The 19,534-nt window shown below is 33.3% G+C and overlaps 3 protein-coding genes and 1 long non-coding RNA gene across 4 annotated transcripts; 1 reads left to right on the top strand and 3 right to left on the bottom strand.

Annotated features, from left to right (window-relative positions):
• The first annotated feature begins 601 nt into the window (after window positions 1–601).
• On the top strand, window positions 602–2,798 carry LOC125584318 (ribose-phosphate pyrophosphokinase 4-like). Its single transcript, XM_048752637.1, has 6 exons — window positions 602–859; window positions 1,055–1,466; window positions 1,550–1,618; window positions 1,704–1,832; window positions 2,127–2,226; window positions 2,340–2,798. The coding sequence occupies exons 1-6, from the start codon at window positions 672–674 to the stop codon at window positions 2,468–2,470; spliced, it is 1,029 nt and encodes a 342-aa protein (XP_048608594.1). The 5' UTR covers window positions 602–671; the 3' UTR covers window positions 2,471–2,798.
• On the bottom strand, window positions 2,524–3,938 carry LOC125584319 (AT-hook motif nuclear-localized protein 16-like). Its single transcript, XM_048752638.1, has one exon. It carries the CDS (start codon window positions 3,826–3,828, stop codon window positions 3,046–3,048), a length of 783 nt encoding a protein of 260 aa, XP_048608595.1. The 5' UTR covers window positions 3,829–3,938; the 3' UTR covers window positions 2,524–3,045.
• A 433-nt stretch (window positions 3,939–4,371) lies between these two features.
• On the bottom strand, window positions 4,372–6,563 carry LOC106388297 (transcription factor JUNGBRUNNEN 1). Its single transcript, XM_013828334.3, has 3 exons — window positions 6,328–6,563; window positions 5,599–5,873; window positions 4,372–5,009 (listed from the first exon to the last, which is right to left on the bottom strand). Exons 1-3 carry the CDS (start codon window positions 6,509–6,511, stop codon window positions 4,650–4,652), a joined length of 819 nt encoding a protein of 272 aa, XP_013683788.1. The 5' UTR covers window positions 6,512–6,563; the 3' UTR covers window positions 4,372–4,649.
• A 6,650-nt stretch (window positions 6,564–13,213) lies between these two features.
• Window positions 13,214–15,785, bottom strand: LOC125584317. The gene is made up of 2 exons (XR_007321287.1): window positions 13,969–15,785; window positions 13,214–13,303 (listed from the first exon to the last, which is right to left on the bottom strand). It is a non-coding gene; the product is annotated as an uncharacterized LOC125584317 (long non-coding RNA).
• Between the last annotated feature and the right edge of the window lie 3,749 nt (window positions 15,786–19,534).

The following is a 19,534-nucleotide window of genomic DNA, read 5'->3' as shown; positions in this document are numbered from 1 at the left end:
GTCGGAATATAAAAAAGCTTATCTAAATTTTTAACTAAAAAAACTAAAAACTGGTTTTTAAATAAGCTATTTTTTATATTCAGCTAAAAACTTCATTTTAAGAACTCCATTAATCATGCTTTTATCACCTTAATATCTAGAGCATATATAATACATTAATACATATAAACTAAATGATTGTCCGCATTTTGAACGGATTAATGCACATAATATGAACCATTAATTAAAATCATAAAGTAAATATAAGATAAATCTATTATGGTATAATTACTACCTATTTAATATCTATTTATTAACTAATTATCTCAGATATCAGGATAAATGTTAAAATAGAGTGTTAAATAATAATATTATTAAAAATAATTATTCATTCTAAAATTGTGAAAAATATAATCTTAATTAATGATCTTAAATATTAGAATAAATAATAATATAATTAAAATTAATATTTATTATATAATTAATTTATTCTATATATTCATTTTTCGAATAATAGTACAGATTTGCGTAAAGAAATTAAAAAACAAATCTCTAAAGATAAAAAAGTGTAAAAGGAATCAAATTTTGTCAGCCGAACAATAAAAAAGCAAGGGCTTTTGGAATAAATAAAACCTTTAAACCATTTTTTGTTGTGTATCTGATTCCGACATTAAGACACTTCAACGGCGTCAATGTCTGAGAACGCAGCCAACAACAACAACAGCATCATGGAGAAGAACCAGGCGATTTGTAAAGAAGCCATTGTGTCTGAACTACAGAAGAAGAAAGTTCATCTCTTTTACTGCTTAGAGTGTGAAGAACTCGCTCGCAACATTGCCTCTGAATCTGATCACATCACTCTCCAATCCATCAACTGGAGGTAAAGTCTTCCTCTTTCCCTCGGTTCATGTCTTTCTGTGACTTTAGTTGAGTAAAAATCATGACTTTATAATGAAACTTGGATTCATTCTCCTCCAGAATCTGAGTCTTATGTATTCAAAGCCCTCATCTTTGGCTCTTTCTTGCTGCGAATAAGAGTATTTGGTTTGTTCATTGGTTTACGTTTGGTTTTCAGGAGCTTTGCTGATGGGTTCCCCAATCTGTTTATTAACAACGCACATGAGATCAGAGGACAGCACGTTGCTTTCCTTGCTTCGTTCAGCTCTCCTGCGGTTATCTTTGAGCAGATCTCTGTCATTTACTTGCTCCCTCGCTTGTTTGTTGCCTCCTTCACCTTGGTGTTGCCTTTCTTCCCCACTGGCTCCTTTGAGAGAATGGAAGAGGAAGGAGATGTTGCAACTGCTTTCACCATGGCTAGGATTGTCTCTAACATCCCCATTTCACGTGGTGGTCCGACTAGTGTAGTCATCTACGACATTCACGCCCTACAGGAAAGGTTCTACTTTGCTGATCAGGTTCTTCCTTTGTTTGAGACTGGTATCCCCTTGTTGACGAAACGTCTTCAACAGCTTCCTGAGACTGAGAAAGTTAGTGTTTTATCTCATCTACAGGCAAACAAAACTGTTAATGGTAGCGTCCACTCATGTTTGATTCCTCTTGTGTGCTGCAGATTATAGTTGCATTTCCAGATGATGGAGCCTGGAAGCGTTTCCACAAGCTGTTGGACCAGTATCCCACGGTTTGTAGTGATTTTAAGCTGATGTTTTAATCTCTACTCTTACACCTCCACGATAACACTCTCATTGTTAGATCATAATTTGCAGGTGGTGTGCACAAAGGTTCGTGAAGGTGATAAGAGAATAGTGAGGCTGAAGGAAGGAAACCCTGCTGGTTGTCACGTTGTTATTGTGGATGATCTTGTGCAGTCTGGGGGTACACTCATTGAATGTCAGGTATTGTTATCCTCCGTGAACTACAATCTCCCTGCATTTTTGAGTCTACCTGTATCAATCTTCAATGAGTACTTAATCACATGTATGAGTGTAAAAGTTCAGGAGAGGCGTTACATTCATTTAAACTTTTTGCACTGGATTTTCTTAGTATTCCACTTTCCTACCATTTTTTTTCGAAAATCTCTTAAATCTGCAGATGATGTTTTATGAGGTCTGTTGAGAAGTTAGTCTGAAATTGTCAAAATGGCGGTTTAGCTTTTTCAATACCAATTCACTTCTTTTTTGTTCACACAGAAAGTATTGGCAGCTCATGGAGCTGCGAAGGTGAGTGCGTATGTAACTCATGGTGTCTTCCCAAAGAGCTCCTGGGAGCGTTTCACTCACAAGAACAACGGTAAATACTTGTGAAAATAGAAGAAAAAGTGACTGACTACTTCGTCAAATGTTCATACATCTTCTTGTAATCTCAAACTAAAGTCTATATTTTCTTGGGTTTCTTCATTTTAGGATCAGAAGAAGCGTTTGCATACTTTTGGATCACGGATTCTTGTCCACAGACTGTGAAGTCCATAGGAAACAAGGCTCCTTTCGAAGTCTTGAGCCTTGCGGGATCTATTGCTGGTGCTCTGCAGATTTGAAGCAAATAGAGATAAAAGCCTAGTCCTTGCTGGTCCTGGTGGTTTCGCCTTGGTGTTGTACTCTTAAGAGATGTTACCTAGATGATCAATTTGTGAAATAATCATATCACTTTTGCTGAGAGACAGATTGTTGAAACCTCGTATGCTGTTCTTGACTTATGTTGATTGGTCTTTGTTTTGCAACAAAATAAATTGTTAAGTTCATTAAAATAAACTAAACCCTCTCCACCTCTGTGGGTCTGAGAGAGAAATGATAACAGGTGTGTGATTGTCTTGTTCATCATCTTGAATCTTGATGTCAATTACAAAGTGGCAATCACTTGCACTCCTGTGTAATCTCTTTTTAGTAGTCATTTTGTTCTGCTATGTCTTATTAGTAGAGAACATTCACTTGGGATCAATGATAAAACACACAGTAATACTTTTTTTGTATTAAACTGGAGGATTCTGATTAAGTTCATTAACAATTACTTATCTTTGTTTTAGTTTCTTCTTTGTAATGTTGCAGGTACAAACTACAGAGGAAGATTAGTTTCAGTTAACTTATGGTTCTCCCTCTAACTTCTTTAGCAATATTAAGGCTTGGACATGGCACGCTGCGCAGCCCCCCAAGAAAAAACATCAGAACCTGAGTTTCCATTAGTGAGCAGGTTTTGAGGCAATCCATGAATGTCATCTAAAGGACGGGATCTTCCATTTTGGTAGTACTGCTGGTTCTGCATAGATGCAGATTCATCATCATCCAGAGGAAGACGATCAAACACAGCGTTCATGAAAGATGCAGCCATGATAACAACAGGACCAGATGCTATTAGCCCACCAACCACTCCACCACCAACAACCTGTCCTTGATGCCCGGCTAAGTAAATGGTTAAACCAGTGATCCCAAGCGGTGCTGGTGGAGGCAAGATTGATCCTAGCAATGAGAGAATCTCGAAACGTCCGTGTAATGTCACAATAGCTCCTGATGAAGCTGGCTGCCTTAATGTCACGTTAGTGACACAACCATTGGCACTGAGTATGCAGAGTCCTCTCTGTTTCCTTCTTGAGAAATCTGATAAAGCCTCACATATGTCATTACCCGAGCTGATCTCGACGGCATGAGCTCTGAGGGAGTTTGGACTGTCGTGAGTCACAATGATTGGTGGTTTGGGTTTGTTCTTGGAGCCAGCTGGTCTACCTCTTGGCCTCTTAACCATCCCTCCTTCAATTGATGAAACCGGTTGAACCGCTTTGGGTAATGCTTTCAAGCTGTTGTTATTGTTGTTGTTGGCTCTCTCTGCTGCTTCATGGTTCCTCAATGGAAGTAGTGACTTAGATCTTACAGAGGTTGGAGTTAGAGCTGTACCTCCAGCCATTGTTATCAAAATGTTAGATTTCAACTGAGATTCTGTGAGGAGTTTATGGGTGTTAAGTATGGAGATAATGGTGGATTATTATATGGTAGAGACACCAAAAGAATGATTGTGAAGAGTAGGAGATGGTTAAGTAGTCATCAAAATTGTGATTAATAATTAACAAATTAATTTGCCAACAAAAAACTTTCTGCCAACCTACTTCTCAACAGATGATTCATGACAAGTATCTTCTTTAACAGAGAGTTAGATTAGTAATAATGTTACAAAACATGAAATTACTCTGCCAAATTACATAATAACTACTACTACTAACATCAAGACTTAAGACCTCACAGCAAAACATCGAAACATTACTATAGACACAATTATGGTTGTCAGCAGGATACTTGGGATCCGCAACTTCATCCATCTGCAACGTGATAAATCATGGTTTGGATTTTTTTGCTCACTCTAAAAGCAATATACCGAATATAAACGGAAATACAGTACTACTAATTCTTCAGAACTTGTTAAAAAATTAAAAAATAAAAATTTAACCCAAAAAAGAAGAAGAGAGTTTGGAGAACTAGCTATAACTTTGAAGAACATGACTTGAAAACAAGTCTGATATAAATAAAAGAAATTGCCAAACAAGTGGTGGCCATTGACTCACGCATATCCCTCGCCTTGTGTTCCACTCCAATTAATGAAAACTTATATGATCCTAAATGTATAGTTCTAATTTAAGGCATCATACGTATATTATTAGCTTACAAAACAAAAGCAATGAGTTTGCTTTATCCTTTATACAAAAGTCCAAAAAAAAAGATAGAAAATTATTATTAGTGTTTAATGTTTCCATCTATAACAGACCTAAGTTCATCCCAACTTGCTGAGTCTCCAATAAAATCTTCACCGTTGATGTTCAAGAAACTCAGGAAGTTGTTATCATGACAAGTAAACGTTGGTTGATTGAAACCAAGCGTAGGAAGTTGGTTCCAATAAGGATTCTGCGTCTGTGGCTCGTGTAGCTTGGGGGGCAAGGAGTCTACGACCCTGTGACTGGTGTGATCGGAGTCTAAGCTGCTCGTCTTAGAACATGAATCGGTTAAGGTGATAACCGGTTTACGGTTTTGTTGTATGATGGTTGGGTTTCTATGATGTGTGACTCGTTTGAAGATTCTGCATAGTGTCCAGACCTCCTGCGAATAATCAAATTTTAATGATGATATTTTACTCTATTGTGGAAGTTTTTCACGTATTTTGGAACAGTCTGATCGATCTTTCTTCTCATGATTCTGTTGTGGACGTTTTCACGTATTTTTGAATAGTATTATCTTGAGTCTTTGACAAAAGTTGGTCCCATTCTCAGGAAAAGATATGTGATCAATAAATAGCAAATATGGAAATGTGCCTTCGTGCCTGACTTTTCGAAGCATTTAACACCACGAGTGTAAGGAAATTGTCTCGACTAAAAATAGATAAGATAAGATGGTTAAACCGGTTTGATTGTTCATAAAAAAATTTAGATTAGTAATCGAAAGTATTACTTCTTAATATAGAAATTATAATATTTTTATTCGTTTTATGAAAATATATATTATGTTTTATTGTAATTTTTAGTTTGTTTATCCTTTTTATCTATATTAATTAAGATAATTACTATTGAAATAATTTAAAATCACAAAATGTTATTTTTGGCATTGTAAATTTATTTTTAAAATGTGTGAAAATCTCCAAAAAAAAATCATTTTGTTAAACAGAGGGATAATATATTCAAATTAAACTTACTGCTTGTTGAGCTGTTGAGTCGGTTTTTGTGGTGGAGGGGAGGCGGAATTCATGCATCATCCAATCGGTTTTGGAGCCCTTACCGGCGGAGCCAAGATAGTAAACCAAAGATTTCTTTAGACCGATGCAATTAAAATTGGAGTAAACCGGTTTATCAATACCGGTGGCTTTCCAGAAACCTGAACCGGTGACGCGGTTTGGTCTAACGCTATTCTTGTATTTCCTGCCTCTCATGCAGAAGAAGTACCACTCCTTTTCCCCAACGCTGCTCACTCCTTAATAAAATCCACAGTAAATGTTGTTAATATTAATTTGTCTCTTTTCATGAAAATATGTTCATGTAATATTATAGAAAAAAGGAAATAAAAACACATCACCTTTGCAGAGAAAAACGCACTAATTCCAGATATTAGGCACATTAATTATACTTTTGATTCTTATCTTGCTCATATTGAACATCCCTGATATTTTTTTTTTTGTAACTGGCTTTAACATCCCTTATTGAGGGTTAGATATTTTAAAAAAATTCTACAGTTTGGAGACTATCATTATATATGATCTCTTTAAAATGGGCCATGTCGAATGTTTATAATGTTTTGCCCAGGACAGGTCATGCCCATATTACTATCCTTTTTTTTTTTGAACAACTCCCATATTACTATCCTATGATTTGAGAAAGCTACTATAAAAGGAAAACAAGGGTGAGCCAATATATATACAAAGACTTACTAGGAAGATCCCAAGGATCGAACTTGTAGATATCAATCTGTTTGATAAGCTCAAGTTTGATGGGTTTGTTCTCTACTTTTCTTCGAAGATAATACCCTAAAAGCTCTTCGTCCGTTGGATGAAATCTAAATCCAGGAAGTATTGCTTCATCTTCTTCTTCGTGGTCCTTACCTTCACAGCTCATCTTCACTACATCGATATTTTAGCTACTAAGTCTCTCTGAATAATAATTTCTATGTACGTATTTATATAGGTGAACGTTTATCAAACTAATGATTATTTTTATGCTGTTCAATTGGTGTTGGGTCAGTTACGAATGACTTTGACTATTATTATACACACAATATTTTAACGAAAGCCGGTACTAATTTAATTTTACTATCACACACACACGCGCATATATATATATATGGGAACGAAGATAAGATCTGCGCTTTGTGCATGGTGAATTTATATGAAAATTATTTAAGAAATATCATATGGAAAAATAAAATTTATATTCTTGATTGAATTAATATTTTTGGCCCTTAAACAATTTTTTAAAAACTTTTTTGATAATTACATAATTGGTTTACTGATGAACTGATCTCATTTTTAAAAATATTTTAAGTCAAAAAAATCACTTATCGCATAAGAACCTAACGTTTAGGCCGAAGAATCTCAGACCTACTATTTGGTTACAATGAAACTATGTCAGCTCGATTTTATATCATGATTTAGCAATTTAAAAATTAATTATGGATACGAGAAGTTTACGTTCACGTGCCAATCATATCTATCTTCAATATTTTTTTTCATTTTTGTGTCGTTTTTTTTCATTTTGGTTATTGCTGGATATAAATATTGATTTTTGAGTTTATTCTCATTTCGTTATTTTGTTTCGGCCTGAGATTTAGAGAATGTTTAAGATTTAAAATTATTAAAAAGATACATACTTAGGTTAAGATATGTGTCATGTGCAGAATAAATATTTTATATGTATTACTTATTTTATGTTTTTCTGCATATTATGAAATAATAAAATAATAATTACATATTAAATAACTAAAAAATCAGTTAATATTATGTAATAATGTACGCATATAAATCAAACGACCGTTTTTGTTTATTCGCAATCATTTTAGGGGAAGTAAATCAAAACAATCAATCTTATCTATCGTATATGATATATAATTAAATTTAAATGATATTAACATAGATATATAATATACTTTTAATACGGATATTTATTAAATGAGGTTTATACTAATATAATTTTATGATTATTTGCATATTTGTGTATTAAAACTTTACACCAACGATTTTTTTTAATGTGGAATGTTTAGTGGTTTCAATAATTTATAATCATTTAAAAAAAAAACAATGAAGATTTCAAAATTAAAATATTAACTTTTCAATATATGTTCGGGTGAAACTCTCTTTCAGGGTCTTGACATCTTCCAAATAATTTGTCAAAGCTGACCATTCTTCTGGTTCCGAAACTATCTTCACCAATTGAAAACAATCCGTTGCAAATGTAACCTGAGATTGATGCAAATTCCTCATGCATACCATTGCCCAGAGTAGCGCTTCCATCTCCGCATGAAGAGGAAAGAGACTAGCCCTAATATTCCTCGCCCCCAACAATCCATCAAATCCTTCTAAAGTGCTATATCAACCTTGTCATGAAAAGGTATCACCCTCTTTCCATGAGCCATCCGCAAAACACCATATTCCTGGAATTGACGGCATGATCGTAGCTACTATTGGTGGTATAGTCCTCTGCTCATTCAATATATGTACCTCATCCCACAATGTTGATTATGTTTCTTCCAATTTAAGCGTATCCAAAGAATCAATATCCAGATTACTGAAAACTTTATTATTCCTAGCTTTCCAGATATACCATAGTATCCATGCAAACTGGTGATCTTCCATATGCGGAACAACTCTCCAGAACAGATGATTTATGTTTGTGAAGAGAGCACTTGTCGGAAAGATAGCTGGATTTGATGGTATCTTCGAAAGAGTCCAAACCTGAAGGGGAGATTATCTATGTACCACGAACGCAAAATACAAAGGCGGATAGACTAGCACGCATTGTTAGGAAGCATCCGTCTTTCGTCGTTCATATGGATGCAGATCACCCCGTTTGGTTTACAGAGTCAGTATGAACCTATAGAAATAGGTTAAGTATGTATTTTCATATGATGTATAGTTTAATTTAAACGATATGAAATATATATATATATATAAACACCTATTAATATAGAAAAAAATTAAACTTTGATCACAAAAGTTTATGTGAGACTTTTAATAGTTTTAGTAATTTGTACTCGTTTTGAAAAATTCAAAATACAACATATACAAAAAAATCTAAATTCTTATTATATGATTAATGTAATTGTGTAATTTATTTTAATAATAAATCATTAAACAAAAAATGATAGAAAATATACAGATTGTTAGCAAACCTTTATTATTTAAAATCATTAATTATCATATATATATCTTAATCACATTAGGTAATTCCGTAGATCTTATTTAAGGAAAAATATATAATAATTTTAATTTGATAAATGAATGGTCTATAAAACATACTATATAATATAACATTCTCTAGAAATTTAATTTTGAACTAACAAAATTCTCAATTGATTCTCATGCCGCTATATAAACAAAATTAGCATTCCAATTACGTGACAACTCAACAGATCACTTTTTTAATTAGTATAAACTACATGTTATAACTTTTATAATGTTTCTCTATTAATATATAGGTCATATGCTTAAGAACCCGATCACTTTTGCTAACGACATTTTTAAATATTAACCTATTTCTATAAGCAATTTGTGATTTTTTGAAACTATGGTATTTGTAGAAATAAAACCTTTTGTTGTATTAAAAGGAACAATGGTATTTGTAGAAATAAAACCTTTTGTTGTATTAAAAGGAACAAAACTTAGGTTCATTGTCTGCCGTGAATATTTAAATTCACTCCACTTTTTAGGACCAATCAAAATGTCACGTAGAGTATTAAATAAAAAATATTAAATTAAAAAAAAATGGAAAAAAATGATTTCAATTTTAATGATGCTAAAGCCGCCAAGTAAACCCTAAACCATAAATTTAAATCCTTAATTTTAGATCCAAACTCTATACCTTAAATCCAAATCCTAAACCCTAAACCCAAACCATATACCCTAAACCCAAATCTTAGATCCTAATCCCAAATCGTAAACCCTAAATCCAATACCCTAAACCCAAATCCTACACCCTGAACCTAAACCGTATATCCTAAACCCAAATCCTAAACTCTAAACCGAAATTTTAAACCTTAAACCCAAACCCTATAGTATCTAGGTTTAGAGTTTGGGTTTAGGGTTTATGGTTTGGGTTTAGGGTCTAGGATTTAGGATTTAAAATTTTGGGTTTAGGGTTTAGCTGGTGGCATTAGCGTCGTTAAAACTGACGTCATTTTTTTGGCTATTTTTTTTAATTTAATTTTTTTATTTAATAATCTACGTGATATTTTGATTTGTTTTAGAAGATGAAGTGAATTTAAAGATTCACCTTGGGTTGAATTTAAGTTCTGTTCTATTAGAAGATATCACTTAAAATATATAAAATTTTAGATAATTTATCTGTAAATCAAATAAAAGAAAAAGTGATAGTTTACAACTTAGATATCGGTGTCCTATTAATTAGTATGCAGAAAAGTCTAGGAAAAATGGAAAGTTATTAGATCCTTGATGATGTAATATTACCTGGACAAGGAAAACACATGCATGATGTAATATTGTCGAAAATCAAACATGTCGTTATCCGTAGTTGCTACGCATATATAAAATTATATATACAGTAATTGCATCAAATTATCAATAAACTGTTAAGTTTCAATACATGCGTATTGTCTAGATTGAACTCACGTGGTTTGACCGTATTATAGATTTCTAATATGTTGAAAATACTTAAGATCTATATATATAAAATTTGCTTTTTCCCTTCTTATGATATATAGAAGGGGGATTTGTTGACATGTGTCATCATGTTTTTTTTTGTATTTAAATTCTTCTTCTTTTAAATTATTGCAATTTTCTTCATCAATTTCTAATTGTGTATTATCTAATCCTTCTCACACTTATTGGTCTCTAAAATTCAAAAAATAAATAAAAAAATATAAATATATTTTAAATATTTAATTTATTCACACATAAAAATAGCAAGACTTTTCATCATTTTATTATTTTTACTAATTTTTATTATTTCATTTACAAATTATATTTATTTCACTATTAGTATCATAAGATAATCAAATTAAGAATAAGAAACTAGACAACCAACACATAAACTAAGAAAGCGAGCCAAAGGGAGAATAATAATCGAAAGCCCAAAGCCACCAAAAAGCAAGAAAATATATGCCTAAAACACCGGAATCACAACCAATAGCTAAAAAGTAAGAAACACCTCACAGACTAAACAAGAACATACAAGATGGCATGCAACTGAAAAACCACAAAGCTCTGGATAGAAAGAATCAAAGCTCCAAGAGACTAACTCCGCACACCTATACCAAGGAAAACATGGAAAGAAAAGAAACAACTTGAGAGAAGGAGAATGGAAGACAACCACCAAAAAATCAGAGACTAAACTTGAGACCAGAAATAACCTTCCAAGCCCACATAGCATACACGAACGAAAAAATTATCCAAATCTCGAGTGGCAAACATGGTGAAAGGGAGAGCCACCAGAGATGCGATGAAAGCTGCAAAGAGATGCAAGAATAGAGAGGGAAAGGGAGACATAGCGAAATTAGAAAACTATGGAGCCGTCATCGAGTTATGAAAGAGAGCATAGAAGTCAGAACACCAAAAACTAGATCTTGAAAACCAAAACGAGCAGAGACTATTGACGGTAAGCCAACGACGAGGAATACAAAATCAAAGACGAATAAACTCTGACCCAACCAAGGAGATGCAGTTCCTAACATCAGCTGAAATCTAAGGAAGAAGAGAAGCAATCAATATTGACTGGAACAGCCTACAATGCCGTGGGAAGCAACCGAACAACTGAAAACTAATAAACCCGATCTGCAACAAATACCATATAATCTCATAGGTGAAGAAGACAAGAAGAACAAGAGAAAAATGTGAGTCTTTTTCCGGTGATGGTGAGAAGCACCGCACACCAGAAATGTAACGAAATACATAGACGGTGAGAGCTCAAGTTTAAAATATGGGGAGAGGGCAAAAAACATCTTAAAAATTATAATTTTCAAAAATATAAAAAAAATATAATACAATTTTGACGATGAAGCCGTTAATCTTAGAATCAACAAATGCGTAGATGCAAAGTTATTGAAATTCAATATTAGTTTACGTTAGAGGCTCATTTGACTACTAACAAGTACTATACACACAACAGCATATTATTCAAAAAAAAAACGCAAAATAAATTAACTTATCACCTACTGCATAACAAACTAAAAACATTAAATAATGATCTTAACAAATAAAAACGATAACATAATTACATTATCAAAAAAAAATCATGCTCTTAGCAATAATATAACAATATTCTGCGCAAAACGCGGACACCTCCTAGAATATAATAAAATAAGGATCTCATACGAACCAAAATATAACTTTAAATATCCTCCTCTGTGGACTCGACTAGTTTTGATACCCGGAAAGCCAAACACAACGTCGAGGGTAGACCAACTCTATTGAATAATAACCATTCTCCTAATCTTAATAAAACGTGGACAGTCAATAACTTAGCTCTTGTGCGAAATGGGAAAGTGAACCACTTGAATCTTGATCTAATATAACGTTCAAAGTTCAGTTTTTGACTGTTGAATATTAGCATTGAACTTCAATAAAGAATCAATTGTAATACAAGTTGCCTACAAACAAATCTTAGTACGAATCCAATCTCGGGATGATAACCAAACATTAAAAATGAAAAATATTCAGATGAGGAACATAGTCAAAGGAACATAATATCCAAAATTTTCAACTCTTTAACTTTTTCTGAATTTCTGCGATATGAAAAGAAGGGCGAAACATTGAATGGAACCTATCAGTATAAAAGTTTCTTCTACAAAGGGTATGTTCATACTAGTAAAAAGAACAAAATAATAACAATCAAAACTAGAAAGATGGCAAATAACGTAAGAAACGTTAGCAATTGGTATCTACAAATCTGAATTAGATCAGTGGAACGGAAATAATAACCGTCGAATCTCTGCAGCCACGTAGACATCCGCCACTGCCTCAAGGTTTCACACTGCCTACTATTTACGGGTTGCGTTTTGTTCTTTGTCCTCCCTCTCTTGAAGAAATTGGCCTTTTCCTGTGATTAAGATTGGGTTTATTTGGGCTTTACGTACATGCCCATTACTGCTAACGCCGATGTCTTTTTCTTACTATTTACGTTGAAACCATTGTTGTAACACCCTGAGGAGTTTCCTATATGCAAGAGAGTATGATTAAGATGACTGAACAAAACTTTAGAAGGCTAAATCAGCTAATCTGACTAAAACCAAATAGTTACTTATGAAACCCAGCTAATCAGCCTGCCTTAAATATTGATGACAAAAGAATATTGTGTTATAGGATTGCTGGGTTAGTAGTCTGGTTATCTAGTTTATGTAATTTTTGGTTTAGTATTTTGGTTATCTAAGTATGGTTTAATTATGCAAACTACATATGTAGGCCATTGGACCATTTGAGAAATCAATCAGAACAATAATTATGTAACACCTGTCTCTTCCTCTGTCGAGACCGACGTGCTACTAACCGAAAAATACCAAATTAAACCGATTTATAAAACCGAATAAAATGTCAAACCTTTTAATCAAATAATTTCCAAATAAAACAAGTTTATAATTTAAAACCAAATACATTAAATCGAAAAGTTATTTAAAACTGAAATAAAATACAACGATTCCAAGACACCAATCCGTCCACATATCCAACTACTCGTCATGTTCACCTGCAAGGGGAAGAAAGAGGGGTGAGTAACAGATGAGTTACTCCGTGAGGTATGGGATGCTAAACCGCAAACCACTGACTCAGTACATAGCACTACGACCATGTAGGCCTAGCTCTAGCATGAAACAAACACAGTGTCTAATACACCACATAAAACATCCAGTGCGCTGATAGTACATGCTACTCTATGCACCCCGCATTTCCTCATAAGGATATATCTATATCTCCAGGCGTACACTAGTCCATCTCTGTACTCCCAGAATCTGCACGTCGGCGACTGATACAAACGTCTTTGTACCCCTGCAATCTCACTGCTCGTCGGCGGCTTACAAAAACGTCTTTGTGCACCCGCAATCACACTGCTCGTCGGCGGCTTACACAAACGTCTCTGTGCACCCGCAATCACACTGCTCGTCGGCGGCTTACACAAACGTCTTTGTGCACCCGCAATCCACACAAATGGACATATATATTTATATACATATATATAGCAGTTTTAACATCACTCAATTCATTCAACCGTTGAATCCTCTATTATCCTATTTTCGGTTTAACAATCAATAATAATAATAAACAAACAAGACTCTCAAACAGACTCAATTCACAGAGACAGATCATGTTTCGAAACTAGACTACTAGCTCGGGATTTAACGGAATAGCCCTCACCTTAGCCAATATCGGGAAATTGATAACATGACAGGAAATAACGAGATGACATGAGCAACAAGAAAGCTCAGGGTTTCTCCCTGGGTCTTGATCTCTCTTCAATGGCGCATAAAGGCAGATCAAACGCAAGCTCGGCAAAAATACAAAATATTAATTAATAAGGCTAGGGTTACAACAACTTGTTGTACAAGAAACAAGGACAAAAGCACTTAAACCTTCACGATTGACCAAAGGACACAACATGAAATTATTAAATATGACATGAACGTAAGGGAAGAGCGGATTCTGACGATCATCCCATGAACAAAGATAAAGCTGGCCTTGGATTTGACAAGTGGTGATGAGGGCGACTAGGACTTTGGCGACATGGATCTCCGGAGATGTACAGCTCACGTCCGGTGGTGATGAGACGGTGACGCAGTCATTGCTCACGTGCAATCGAGTCCGGTGCAACGTACCTCCATATCAGAGATGGAGGTGAACGGAAAGGCTGAAGACTTCTTTCAGTTCTCCACTTTGACGGCTAGGTTTAAAATGAAGGAGATACACACACGTTGGGCGTATATATACATATACCAAAACGCAGTGGAGAAGGAAAATAATTTGGCTTGGTTTATTAAAATTATTATTGAAACCAAACCGGTTAAGAAAGCAAATACCGGATTAGGGTCGTTACAAATTATCTTCTTCTTTGATCTCTTCGTTCTTTTCTCTCTCTCACTCGATCATCATCATCTGTGATGTATATCATCTATCAATCATCACGAATCTAGGATTCTAGAAGGTGGCTCTCTTTCTATCCAATCACCTTTCCGGCTTTGATTCACCGATCTTCGAGCTCTTAGTGAGATTCTGGATTTGGTTTTAATCATTAGGCTACAAAACCTGTTTCATATTTGATTTTGATAAGCTAGCATATGTATTCCTAGTGTTAAAAAAGAAGAAGCATATGTATCCGTAATTATCGCTAATTGGTTAACTATCATCTGATCACAACTAATTGATTTCAAAAAACATTTTAGTAGATATATACATCATTTATAAAGAGGCTGCAGCACAGTGATCACCAGTTCCCAAAAGTAGAAAAACAAAACATGCGGTGTTATCTCCTACCATTTGCAAGATATTATATAAGCTCTTTTTTTTTTTTTTTTTGATAACCGAGTGTCCTGGTTCCACCGTGGTGGTCCAGACTAGAGACCGAGTCCTTAGCGGGTTCAACACCCAGACAGTGGCCTTCGGTCTCGGGCGCCAGAGCAAGTCCGCATGTGAATTTTCTGGTGGCCAACGGGAATCGAACCCGGATCCGTATTGGGGCCGAAGCTCTCTCAAGACCACTAGGCTAACCCCGCTGGTTATAAGCTCTTTTTAAAAATATTGTATACTGAAAAAATACACTGAAAAAATAAATACATTCGTGTGATTGTATTATTTAACTTTTGGCGACACATTTGAAATGAAGCATGTGCAGACGTAACCCACTCCAGTTACTCGATACAAATAATTGAAACGATTGTAAGGAAATGTTTTTTTTTCATATTTTTTTTTTTTGCGTGAGCGTTCGGTTACTCGACATCTTTCCAAACAATATCACAAACACCCTAGGAGTCTATGAAAACCCAGCCCAATCCACTTACACGTGCATCCTTCTCCCATGCATGCTCCATCACTGTTACGCGCTTTATGACACCCATGGACGGAGGAGACCACTTATATTGTTCAATATTTGTTATGTCTGTTCCGTTTTTATACCGTTTGTTTGGCCGTAACAGTACTTTGCATATAAGAAATCTTGAAATTCATATCAAAATAAAGTTTTTGGAATTATGTTGCTAGAGGTTGATTAAGATTGTCTTAACGGTGCAATTAAGAGAAAATGATAGTATACATTTACAAAAAAAACATGGAGTATAATTTAATGTGATGATGTTAGAAATAGAATCCTAGAAGCGGTGAGGTGTGGTCCAACACTAGTAGGCAAGACGGTCCACAAATTATTATTATTAAGACAACCCAATGAATTGGAAAACGATATATGAGTCAATAAAGAAGCGCCATTTCCGAAATTACAAAGTGAAATTTTTCGAAATTACAAAGTTTTTTTTTTTTTTTTTTTTGTAACTGGAAATTACAAAGTTCCTTTCAATGATAAAATGTATATACATCTTGGCAGTGCCGTGCGAAGGCTATGAGGGCCTGAGGCACAAATAATTTATTTTGTATCAACAGTATTAAATTTTTTAACATGAACCAGCAAATAAATTGTTTTCCTATCCTAAATTTTTGACATTATTTTTAAGAAAAAAATTAATGGCAAACATTATATTTTGGTTATGAAAATTTTATATATAAACTTAATTTCTATACAGAAAAAGTGTTTTCGACATTTAAAACAAAAGGAAAAGAAATTAATGTCCACAATAACTAAATAGAAATGCTTGTATTATGATAAAGTATTAGAAGATAGTATGGTTTTTTAGTTATCATATCGTCATTTTGATTGTATGATTATTTATGAATATAGAAGCTCCAAAATATACTGATGTGAGAGGGAGTTTGAGGCCAATGCCTCAAAAATGATAAGGTGAACACAAAAATGATAAGGTGAACACGACTCTCCATCTTGGTATCCAATAGTTCCTTTAAATTCAACTAGGTTAGTTCCCGCGCTACGCCGCGGGTTTTCCGATAAACATTATTTTTTTTAAAAAATTATTTTCTTAAATTAGATTTTTTATGTGCTTTTAGATTTTATAAATAGTATATATTCACTCATTTGGTTTAGGGGCAGCAAGCATCAACGTTAGAAAATTTGTGGTATTCAGATTTTGCAAAAAAGAAAAATATATATGATCCGATACAAAATGAATCTTCTATAACATATATTTCTACATTTTGAAAAGAAACCAATCCCAAAAATTATAACTAAAATTACAAATTTATATTGTAAACAATGAAAAAGATAAAGTATTAGTCAACATATAAGAATAGATGACTATATACTTAGAAACCAAGCATATTTAGGAAAATAATGCACCCCTAACTTTGGTTTTACTTTTATTGTGTATGTAGTTTTACAAAAATTATTATTATTATTTGCATCTATTAAATGTATAGTGAATAGTTTTCATAACATATATATTATTTTAGCTAAAAGTATGCTTTTAGGAGTAAACATTTGGTTAACTTAATTATTAAGAGACAAACAATATCCTAATAAAAAACTTTGAGAGCCAATAGAAAAAATGAAATCGGATGTTAATTTCCTAATTCTTCTTGGCTTTTTAGAAAAATATAGTTTCAAAATTAGATGTATATACTTTTGAGATAAAATCATAATGTTAGTTTATATAGACAGAACTCGTTTTTGAGATAAAATCATAATATTTATAATGTTTATTTATAAATATTAAAATACTTTTTGTTAGTTTATATAGACAGAATTTGTTTAGCGTATGTCAACAACGAGAAAATAATTAAACGACTAAGAAATTTACTTTTTATGAAAATTAAAAAAATATTCCTAGCAATCAAATTTATCATATACTATATATTTTTGTTTTTCAAAACTTTCTAATCTTGTGAGTAATGTGCTTTGTCGCGACTTTTTCTTCTCCTTTATTGTGACATCTATTCTACTCATTTCTACTCAATCTCTTGCACACTTCCATAATAATTTTTTGGCTCGCTTTTACTTGAAACATTTCTTGAGAGATATATAATACAAACATAATCCATGTTCATAAATACTGTATAATGGAATCAAAATTTTGTAATGAGAGACTGATAAAATCAATATATGATATCTTATAATTGCTAGATACAAATACAATTTGTTTCACCTCTTGTGAGCTTCTCTTTTGTTGTGAAGGAAAAGACCTCTGATTAATTTGGGAGGCAAACACATATAAAGTCACAAACCAAATTGATTTTGTTTCATCTTAAGAAATTACCTTGTATAACAACATACTAACTTGATCTATTCTTGAATATAAACCCTAAAAAACGTAAGCACTTTTCGTTTAATTGAGATTAGTTAAAGAAGCTTGAATTCCCAACCCATTGTTCCTTAAAAATCACGAAACCTAATACATGAAATTTCTTTGTAAATCCTAGAAGAACATAATTCTAGGAACATAATTCTAGGAACATAATTCTTTAGTTAATATTTGTTTGCAGTTTTCTCCTTTAATATTCTAGAAGCACTTATCCATGGCCAACACAATATTACCATCCAATTATATAAACCCAAATGTTTATCCAAGGAAGCAACTCTAATACTCTATGGATCCTTCTGATTCCATGTATCAACCTATACAAAAACTACCGTTGGTGTGATGATATCATTGTCTCTGACTCTCTGTTTCATTTGTCATATACTTCAGAGAAGTTTAGACAAACAAGCCTCATCGACTTCGAATTCCAAATTGTACGATTCCATCTATAATTTAATCAAAAAGAAAGATAACCAGATCAGAGTTGAACTGATAAAAGGAGAGCTGGCTTGTAAGATTTCGTAGAAAGAGAATTTTATTAAACTCTTGGTTCATAAATAAAGATGAGAAGCAGAACCATTAACACCACTATCGAGAACAAAGTTTTTTCTTAACGTAAAACACAACCTGGCTTAGCTTCGAACCTGCTTCAGCCCTGGTCCTGCAGAAGCAATTGAATGGATAGAGCCTACTTTTCACCTACTTTCCATTCGATGTACTAATTGTTTGATGAAAAACTTTTCAGTGTTGTTTATTTCTTGTTATGTTCTTATTTGCAAGACCTAAAACACTGTATTCATTTTCTATTTAAATAGATAACACGACCATTAAAAAATAAAGCAGCAAACAAATATTTAGAAAACATGGTTATGAAGAATTTACTTTATCATATTCACGGCTTCGTTCAAAGTACCTAAAAGCTAAAGCGTTGCCATATAAATCACAAATTAATGTGAAGAAGAGAAGAAGAGTGTCGGTCAATTTTTTTGAGATAACTAATGTGAAACAGAGAAGAAGAGTCTCTACGACTTTGAAAAGGGAAATAAATAATTTCTTGAGATCAACTAAGCTGATGTATAGTACAACTTTTTTCATTTATTGACATGACAATTCCACGATGATTTAAAAGTCTGATGTGTCATGCTCTGGAGAGAGCCGCCAAGAACTACTAATATGATAAAAAGAAAATTGTTGAGACTTGTGTGCCTCATATCCCCTGTTCGGGAACGCGCTAGGCGCTAGTCGGGCGGTCGGGTTGGGCCTAGCGCCTAAAGAGAAAATCGGAAATTATGCGGGGCGAAATTTTTAGATGGTTTACTGTGTTATAAACCATGTTAATCTTTAATTGTGTATAACATTAATACATTTTCATGTTTAAAATTGTATAAAACACACAAATAGAATATATAAACTTAATATAGTGTATTTTTCATCAAAATTATGAATATAAATGATATTTATAAAATTTTAAATCAAATAAAAAATAAAAATATTATTAAAAAAAAATAAAAATAAAAAAATAAAAAATAAAATAAAAAAAAAATAAAAAATAGATTAGGCGGCTAGGCGGT

This window comes from Brassica napus, chromosome C3 (genome assembly GCF_020379485.1).
Source record: "Brassica napus cultivar Da-Ae chromosome C3, Da-Ae, whole genome shotgun sequence".
In the NCBI taxonomy this organism is placed as follows: Eukaryota; Viridiplantae; Streptophyta; class Magnoliopsida; order Brassicales; family Brassicaceae; genus Brassica; species Brassica napus.
Note: the sequence above shows the minus strand (reverse complement) of the source record. Positions and strands in the feature narration are given on the sequence as shown.